Consider the following 10,033-nt stretch of genomic DNA (forward strand, 5'->3'; position numbering starts at 1 on the left):
ACCTCCTGTGCGTAGCTGGTGTATTTTTAGTGTGCTAGCTCGAACAGAGGTAGCGTGTGTCAGTCTACCCAAGTTGGGAAGCATATTTCCAGCTGTGGTGCAGCTATACCCTAAGTGAGATCCAGTTCTCTCTCCATTTCTGAATTTGTTCTCTCTCCACTAAAAGATTTGATTCTCTTCAACTGAGAGAGCCAGTCTCCACTATAAATCCTGAGGCTCCAAACACTGAGCCCTCCCATTCATGTAAGCAGTATTCAGTGACTTTGCTCTCCAAGACATTTTCTTTTAACTAAAATCATTTATAGACAAGAACCTGGGTTTTGGAACCTTAAAAGGTCCAAAAATCCCAAATGTAAGCAGCCAAAGGAAAGAAAGTGCTTTCCTGAAGGTCAAAAATACTAAGAAAAAATCATCACCAAACCACAAGACTCAGACAACAAAAGGAAGGGTGAGAACTCCCACTTTGTTCTAAAGTGTAGGAAAGATTTTAAAGTCAGTATTTACTGCAATGGTGAATTCCATGGGGAATTTCTGTACTTTGAAGGAAGCCAGAATTCATCTTGGGAGAGCGAAAATGCTGCCTTTCTAGATTTCTGATTTGTGTAGTTCAGATTTCTGTAGTTCAGATTTGTGTTCCATGAATCCAGACCATTATCCTTGAGTTGAAATCCCATATTAATAAATGTAACAACATCCATAGATAATATTAACATATCCTAATTCCATATGAATACAAAGAAAGATTATACTAGAAGTAGGAAAGAAATAGAGTTTTATAGTAGTTTAAGGATGGGAAAAAACTCTCCAAAGATCATAACTGGACAAAGCTATAGGATTTGAATCTGACAACATTGTAACTAAAACTGATTTGATGTAAATTTAAACTGCAAGCTGTCACCTGTAACTGCCAAAATTAGTGTTCACACCTTGTGTGTAGTGTTGAGCTCGCTTCACTTCACTTGGCTTACTACATTATCTGGCTTATTGCTTAAAAGAACTAATGTTAAAATCTTTGGTTTGATGAGTACTTAATTAAGTTTCAGCTGCCATCATTGTTACCATATCTTTGTGAAAATTCATTGTTTAATTGATACTGTTAAATTAGTTCCTAAGTCTAAATCTTTTAGAGCAGGGGTTCTCAACCTTTTTCTTTCTGAGGCCCTGCAACTATGCTATAAAAATTCCACAGCCCACTTGTGTCACGATAACTGTTTTTCTGCATATACAAGACAGGGCCAGCATTAAGTGGTAAGCAGGGCAATTGCCCTGTGCCCCATGCCACAAGGGGCACCGTGAAGCTAAGTTGCTCAGGCTTCTGCTTCAGCCTCAGGCTTCAGTCCCATACAGTGGGGCTGGGACCCAGGGCAGAAAGCTGAAGCAAGTGTAACACGGGTCCTGCTTGGTGGAACCCCTGAAACTTGCTCATGGCCCCCCCAAGGGGCGCCGGACCCCTGGTTGAGAACCACTGTTCTAGAGTGACTTTACTGTACACAGTTAGCAAATCTCCCTCCATTCTGCCCCTTTACAAAGAGACTGTCAGCTTCTGTGTGTCTGTGAGAGAAATGCCTCTAATTTCTTTAAATAAACTCTATTCCCATTTTAACTGAGTTTTGACTTACACTCAATATGTTAAATTTCCCCTTTCTAACCTATACATTGTATATGTATAAGAAAGTCCGTTCCCTATCTCCTAACCTTACTCCAAGTTTAAAGAGTTTCATTTAACAGTTAAAATACCTTTCTATTGGAGTTGGCTGCTCGGTGCACTTCAAACTACAGAGTTATCTAATGTGTTGATATGTTACACTCTACAGTAGCCCTCTTTCCATTTTGATGTCTGATAACTTAAATTTTTACTGGTTTACCTTATTTCAAATACTAAGAGTCCCGTGTTCCTTAATTACTTTTCTGCATATCAATCTTGCTAGTGTTTGTTTTTTTATATATTATGCAGACTTTGTCTGTGACCATCTGTATATGAAAGTCTCTTATGCAAATTAACTCAATGATAAAAGCATTTCCTTCTAGGGTGACTAGATAGCAAGTGTGAAAAATTGGGACGGGGGTGGAGGTGAAGAAAAAGCTCCAAATATCAGGACTGTCCCAATAAAATCGGGACATCTGGTCACCCTACCTCCTTCACATCTATCTCAACTTTTCTAAACCATTCACTTTGCCTAGAATTCAAACTTCAACTGTAACCACTACTTGTTTAGGCTCAGTTACTATCTTTCACCATTTCTAAACTTTAGCCTAACTGCACCAAACCAATAGGTAACTTATTCAGTCTACAGTGTTTATTGTAATAGTCACCGTGCATGTAGCTATCGTATCATTGCTTTCTATGTTGTCTCAGTAACAAGTTTCACAGTAACACAATTTCAAGCATCAGGGTTCCAGAATCCAGGAAAATGCAGAAATGGAGGATGAAATTAGAGCTAAGATAATAAATGCCTCTCTCAGATGGAGAGAGAGAGAGAAAGATATCAGCGATTAAAAGGGGGAAGTCTATAAAGTGTTGGTTCATCCAGTTTTAATGTATGGTGCTGAGTGTTGGATAACAAAGAAGAAACATGAGCAAATGGTCTGTTCCACAGAAAAGCAACTGTTGAGATGGATGAGTGGGTATAAGCAAGAAAGGCCAGGTGCGGAATGTGTTTGCTAGAGACATGCTCAAAGTCACATCCATAAGTAAAAAAATGAGGGAGTGCAGGCTCAGATGATTTGGTCATGTAAAGAGTTGTCCTGACAACTATGTGGATAAGAGTCCAACAGTTCAAGACTGAAGGAAAAAGAAGCCAATCCAAGAAGTAGCAGTGGCATGTCATAAAGGAAAACCTATTGATATGTGGTGTGATAGAGATTCTAGCGCTGAACAGCGCACTTTGGAAGGAGCACTTGTAGAGCGAACAGCATTGGATGGGATTAGGGCAAGGAAGAAGGAGAGTTGTCACAGTAACACACTTGGATTTGGCATGTATGTCTAAACACTGCTTAATTTCAAGCTATAGAATCATGCTTACCCCTCAAAGTACTATTTCCTTAAACCAAAAGTAAAAGTTTTAGTAATGGTTTTGGTAGATTTTGTTTCAGTTGACACGACTTTCAATTATATTGTCCTAACCAACCTATCTAGTTTAATCAAAATTGTTTTTCTTCATTTAAGATATTGTAATAATGAAATTGAATTATAGTTATTGTAATCTGGTTCAAGAAGTTTATATTTGATACACTTCTTTAAGTTTAGCTGTTGATTTATGTTAATAATGTTTAGCTGCTAGTGAATCTTAATGAGGGTAAACAACCGGTTGATGCTATTAGTATCCTAAGTAATTAAATGAATACCATTGTTGTTGATGCTCATAGCTTTTTGAATTTAATACTCAGTTTTATAATAGTCCATTCAATATAGTTTTAATTTACTTTATATTTTAAGAATTTCTTGTTAAGTGGTTGCTACATTGTATCATTCATTTTATGTACCTTTCTTTCCCTATAGTTATCTCAGTTGCATAATCCTTGTGATCTAATTGTTGGTTTCTTTTATCGTTTTTTATTACTTGAATAAACATTTTCTGTGTTTCAAGTTCAGTGGTTTATTTTGGGGCATAGTGTATAGGAAGAAGAATCTGTGGTGAATTTTGTGATTTACCCCTTAGGTGCAGTCACGTTAATGAACATAATCAATAATTCCATCTTTTGATTCAGTTTTCCTGAACTAGTCGTGTGAGAAGCGAGTAATTAATAATTCTATCTAATTGTTTCTCCAATTATCAATTTTGATAATTGTTTTTCTTTTGGTTATTTTACTTTGAAAATTACCTGTTGTCCTATTCCTTTGGACCCCCAAAGCCCTTTCCCAAGGGGTGGTACTGTAAACACAGTCTACTCTCCCCAAAAGTGTGACTAAGACTGAATTATTTCTGCTCCCTTTGGCACAGGCAATGGGTGTGTACCCCCTGGCCTCAACAGTGTGAGTCAAACCCAGACTGTGCTGTTTTGGAAAACGGAAAAACTGAAACAGTGAGATAAAAAAGAACTGCAAGGGAGGGAAACACAAGATTTTATCCTGGGCACAGAGAGAACTCATTGGCAACAGTTTTCATGGTTATTTATTTTCATTATAAACTTTACCATCATGAAATCTCTGAACTCTGGATTCAATAGTAATTATGTTTTGGAATTACTTAATAACATTACAATTTTGATCTTCTGCTTTGGCCCCCTCCCCAGTAATCATTACCCACTTTGGTGTTCATCTGTTCATAGTACGGCACATTTTATAGAGCAAATTTAACACAAGATTCAGAATGAAATGTAAATGACCTTTACTGTTAATATTGGTATTGTAAATTAGACTCTGTCACAAAATCGACCAAGACTCTGTAGCACTAACACTACAGGGATTTGCTGGTCAGCCTCACCAGTTACTGTCACTCTTGATAAGTAAGCATGAGTGGTCTGGAACATTTAACAATTCAACAATGTGAAACGCGGTATGAATTCTGCAGTTGTTCTGCTCAGATGGTTTCTCTCATCTCTGTTTCAATAGTTGTTGAAAGACTTAACTGTTAAGATTGGGGAAGTGCAAAAATTAAAAGGAACTTTAAGACTGAATCTGATTTTACATTGAGTAAATCAGGATAAGCTCCACTGAAGTAAATGGAGTTATGCCAGTGTAAAATGGGTGCAAGAGAATTGGGCATTTAGAAAGAATTAGAATATTAGAACAAAAAGATTTCAGAGGATAACAGAGATGGCTGTGCCTCAGTATTTACCTCCTTAGTTCAGGTTTCAAAACCTTCTTATGATAGAGGAAAAGTGACCATAGAACTTCTGTGCTTTTGTCATGTAGCTTTAATTTAGGAATTGCTTGTCATTATTTCACACTTTGCAATAAATTAAATAGTAAAAATGTGCTACATACCTACTTGCTTAATACATAAATAGTAATATCTAGCTTATATAACTTAAACCTATTCTCAATTGTTACAGTTATAATACATTTTACTGAATACATTAGAACTGCACACATTTATTAACATTTCATAGCCTGGACAAGTTTTCATTTGGCTTTTTGGTCTGTTTTATGCATTTCTGTAGCTAGTACACAAATTGACAATTTAAAAGTATTTTTTTCTCCCAATATCAATTATTTTACCCATCACACTCAGATACAAGGGTATTATCCTAGCTCTTCCAAACTGTTGTCTGTCTTGTGGGAATTCACAGTGCGATACAATTAATTAATAACTATGTATCCAGTTTCAGTTTAGTGGCATAAAGGAGAAGAGGGTCTCCCCCTCCACAGCCCCCTTCCCACGCTATCAGGCTTGGAAACCTAGCTTGAGTGCCTTCATCTTGTTGGGTTTTATCACGTATGATTGTCTATCTGCACTTCCGCCAGCACTTCAGAGACTGAAGTTTCCATTCTCTACGCTGAGACCCAGTTGCACAGTAGTTGCACTACTCTTTGCTGTAAGTTAATTGACATGCATAGTCTACCCTCAGATTTCCATGGCATCAAACAGCTCACTTAACACCGTTGACATGAAGCTTGTTTAAAAGATTAAGGTAGGCTTCTGATTTCAAGAATCTAGGATACGAGTCCCGCTCCATTAGCACATATACAGTTTTTTGGGCTTCATCAAAACTTGTGAAAGTTGGGTCTTGAGCCTTTTTAGCTGTAGCTTTCCTTGTATGATAGTCAATATTGATCTAGGAAGAGAAAATCAAACTTTGTTAATATCTTTTAAAAAAAATAATTTTTGACACTGTATTTGTCACTTTATCTTCCTGAAACACAGACTCTCAGTCTTAAAACTCTGTCCAAGGTTTCTTTGAGCTACAATAATTAATCTATCCTTAAATAGCACCTTTCATTCAAAATTGATTGAACTTAAAAAAAAAAAAGGTATACAAACTATACACAGAAATTGCCATTCATTGGTGCAATGCAGCCACTTCTGGGATCAGAGAGAGTAACAATTTAGGACAGAAAGTGAAGAATAAAATATCCAATTAAAATTGCAGCAGGATTTTTTGGTAGGATGTAGGTATCTAGTTTGGAATATGGCCTATGCTAACACTTCTACTTTTCTCCAAAGTATCCTTGGATCTTTAAGGAACATAAATGATCCAGGCTGGTTTCATTTCTCATTCAAGTGACAGCATCTCTAGAACTGTCTCTTAACATCTTGCTGAAATCAGCACTGACTTAGAGGGAAGAGTGCCACCTGTTGAATCACCAGCACTACTTTCACCTGACGAGCTCAAGGCAGTATGGCAGAAGGTGACCTAATGAAAATATAAGAACCTATGGCTTCTCTTCCTGTTTTATTAAAGATGTATTTGTCCTGGTACAGCCCCATTTCTATCCCGTGCCAACTCCCTTAATCTTTCATATATAACACAGTACAGATTAACTTTGTACTTACTTGTTTAGCTGCATCTATCTGAACAAACTCTTCATAAATCTTTTCCGCCTTGTCTTGCAAGTGATCAGACTTGGTTTTCTTATAGTCCTCACAAGCCAGCCAGAACTCAATGTTCTCCTCACTGAATTCTGACTTCAGAAACTCCCTGAAGGCAACTTGACCGCCTATAGCAAACACAAGTACTTAATCAGTTATAATGTTATATTTATAACTTAAATTGGGGAGGATAAAATAAATACAATTAAGGTAAAGGTCACATTGAAGTCTCCTATTATAGTAATAAGATTTTGCTGAAATATACAGTATATATATATATATTTTGCAGCGCACTGCAAACGAAGGGTCTGATCCAAAGGCTACTGAAGTCAGTGGGAGTCTGTTCTTCTCTGCATGGTCTGACTTTGGCTCCAAGTGCACACATAACTCTTATCTGCATTATTTGGAGTAATGTGGGCATGTGGAATCTGATCCAACCCGATTGAATTTAATGAGATTATTTCCATTTCCTATGGAAAGGATGGGCTATAAAGTTAAGGCAATATATTACAATAGGTAGCCATGTGACAGTGAAGATGTGAATTACTGAAAGGCTATTGGCCATTGTTTTTAGCATTATTCACAAAATGCTATAGCTGCATAGATTTGTTTAGTCTGCATGAAAACTCACTCGATTAACATAAGAAAGTAGTAGTGATAAAATAATACACTTACTTTGGCTGTCAAGAAGCTTTTCCAAAGACTGGGACCATTGCATCACCTCTTCCGCAGAAAGCCTGTGGTGACCAAAAGAAAAAATACTTAACACAAGAAACAAAATATTGACTGTTTAGTTATTTTATTTAATTAAATTAATTAATGGCCTCTTAAGAATACTTAAAGAATACCATTGATTATTCAATTTTATGAAAATGCAGTGCTTGCTCATAAAATCTTTGGTGGACTTTGCATGAAATTGGTGGCATGCTGTTGCCCCTTAACTCGGACAAATAAGAAGCATCAGAGTTACTTTTATTGAAGTAAATAAAAGGAGAATGGAGGGTCTGTGGTTAAAGTCCTGGATTGACCTGGTTTTCATTCCAAAACTCATTAACTTCTTTTGTGGCCTTGGGCAAGTTACTTCACCTATGTGTGCCATTGTTATCTCTATCTCTAAAATAGGGATAGTAATAGTTCTCTACTTCACAAGGGTGTTGTCAGGCTTTAATTCATTAATAATATAAGTGACCTATTAATGAATAGGTGTGGTGATGAGCACCACTGAACTGCCCATAAACAATTAAAAAAGAAATGGAAAAAAGGAAAACATAAAAAATTATTTCAACTCCATTGGTACCCTCTGTGTGGTGATGCCCGGTTTATAAAAACCCTTTTTGTAACTAGGAAATTGAAATTAGCTTGATCTTAGAAATACTTTATGATTCATCATATACTTTACACAAGAGTAAAAATTTAATAGACTTGTTTGTGAGGACAAAATATGGCAATCTAGCCTTAGTTCATAATTACTATGTATTTCTAGAATCCAGTACTTACGTCACATTTCTGGTGTTAGACTTGTTGCTAGATTCAAGATGTGGTACCATGGACTTCAAATAGCTTTTCAGATCTGCACCACTGAAACCAATGATCAGACATGTGTAATGAATGGATGATACTGGTTAAACACAGTTACAGTTAGGTAGCATTCTGTATGAAGGTCTTACGACTTGTAAACATTTAGGGCCAGATCATTCACTTCCAGGGTTGATGCCAATGGGATACTTATGCAAGTAATTACAAGCAATATCCCTTGGCATTCAAGCCCTGTTAGAATAATGTTATCGTTTTATAGCATTGAACATGCTATGCAGAAAATGCTTTGCTGTGGGTGAACTCTGTGAAATGGCACTAATTCTGAATTCTCAATTTGCTAACGTTAATTTCACTCCAAATACATTTTCATTTGACAGTAAGTCACATATACTTACAAAGCCTTTTGCTTCCTTTTATGAACTTTGCCTTCTCCAAGCTTGCAATCTGCTTCTTTCAGTTCGGTTGGGTGGTTGTGAGAAAAAAATAATCCTGGCATATTGCTTAGTCTTGGTATGTGACTTCTGAAGAGATAGTCCTGAGAGCCGCAAATGTCTGCTTGCTGCCTCTGGTGCCTGTTGCCTTTTATTGATCCAAGCCGCCTCTCGAATTGGTGTGAACAGATCTGTTTATCATGCAACATAACCACAGGCTGTGGAAGTTCCCCTTTTTCAGTGCACAGTGACGTGTGTCTTTCAAAAAGAAAACAGACAGCATTCGTCTTGTGGTGAAGTCTGAACCGGATGAGACTGGGTTTTGTGAGGCAAAAAAAAGTCTAAGTAAAATTTGAAAAAGCACAAAAAAATCTTGTCTACGTCTGATTGGTGATTTGAAAAAGTCTGTTATGAGTATGTTTTGGGACTTTTATTAAATGTGCTTCCAGATGTTCCAGGTTCATTTCATCTAGTTAGAATGTACCTGCTGTACTATGGGATGGATCAGCTATACCCATTAAGTACAATTAGTGAGATGAGATGGGTGAGGTAATATCTTTTATTGGCCCAAATTCTGTCTGTGAGCGTGACAAACTTCTTCAGGTCTGAAGGTCTCACCTGAAAAAGAGCGCTGTGTAAATTCCAAAGGGTGTCTCTCTCACTGACATACTCTAGTCCAATAAAAGATATTACCACACTCACCGTGTCACTCTAATATCCCGGGGTTAACACTGAATACATTACATACATTGGCATGTACTGGTGCCATGAGGTAGCAGAACGTAAGAAGTCAGAAAACGTCCTGTGTTAACACCAGAGTTCTGCATCCATATGTAGCATGCTATTTACAACCTATTTATGTTAATTGCACCTTGTGTTAGAATACTGTGAGCAGTACTGCAATATGTTTGTTTATGCTTGGTCTAAAATATAGAAGTGTTTCAAACTGGCTTTTGTAGGAAAGCTCTTGAGAATTGTCCTGAGTAAATTTGGTCCAATTATTGCATTTCATACCATGCTTTTTGTAGAAGCCCAAAGCCATATTTTATAGGTGTCTTCATCATTTCCAGTTGTGTGACAGGATTATTTCTAAATTGCTGTACCAATTGCTGTTTGCAGAAAGCAAAGTAAACCTATAACACACTAACTGAAGTGATTTGCCTTTGCTCAAAATTCTGTATTTTCAATAAAGGAAGACACTTGGGGGATTAGGGCTTGAGTCTACTTGCTAATGGCGAATAGGAACTTTGCCTAGTCAGTGGGGGTTCTGCAGATTTCATTTAAAAATGTCTGTAGCCCTTATGTTTGTGTGAAAATAATCTTCAGAACAGAACGATGGAGGCAGCATTGTCTTTGAGTCTACACACACACTGCCTGAAATATCTGCCTCAGGCCAAAACTCATGCCTCAGTGAACAACCTGAGTAATTAAGGAGTGCCTCTGGACTAGAACACTGGAGTAACCTTTGTGGCTTGCATCTCCATTATGTGGGGAAAATTAGGGTTACCATACGTCCGGATTTACCCGGACATGTCCGGCTTTTTGGGCCTCAAATCCCCGTCTGGGGGGAAATCCCCAAAAGCCGGACATGTC

The 10,033-nt window shown here is 37.3% G+C and overlaps 1 protein-coding gene across 1 annotated transcript; it reads right to left on the bottom strand.

Moving 5' to 3' along the window:
• Positions 1 to 4,839: 4,839 nt before the first annotated feature.
• On the bottom strand, positions 4,840 to 8,684 carry RGS1 (regulator of G protein signaling 1). Its single transcript, XM_005306870.5, has 5 exons — positions 8,405 to 8,684; positions 7,971 to 8,051; positions 7,149 to 7,210; positions 6,438 to 6,601; positions 4,840 to 5,718 (listed from the first exon to the last, which is right to left on the bottom strand). Exons 1-5 carry the CDS (start codon positions 8,647 to 8,649, stop codon positions 5,533 to 5,535), a joined length of 738 nt encoding a protein of 245 aa, XP_005306927.2. The 5' UTR covers positions 8,650 to 8,684; the 3' UTR covers positions 4,840 to 5,532.
• Between the last annotated feature and the right edge of the window lie 1,349 nt (positions 8,685 to 10,033).

Source organism: Chrysemys picta, chromosome 8 (assembly GCF_011386835.1).
Source record: "Chrysemys picta bellii isolate R12L10 chromosome 8, ASM1138683v2, whole genome shotgun sequence".
Lineage (NCBI taxonomy): Eukaryota > Metazoa > Chordata > Testudines > Emydidae > Chrysemys > Chrysemys picta.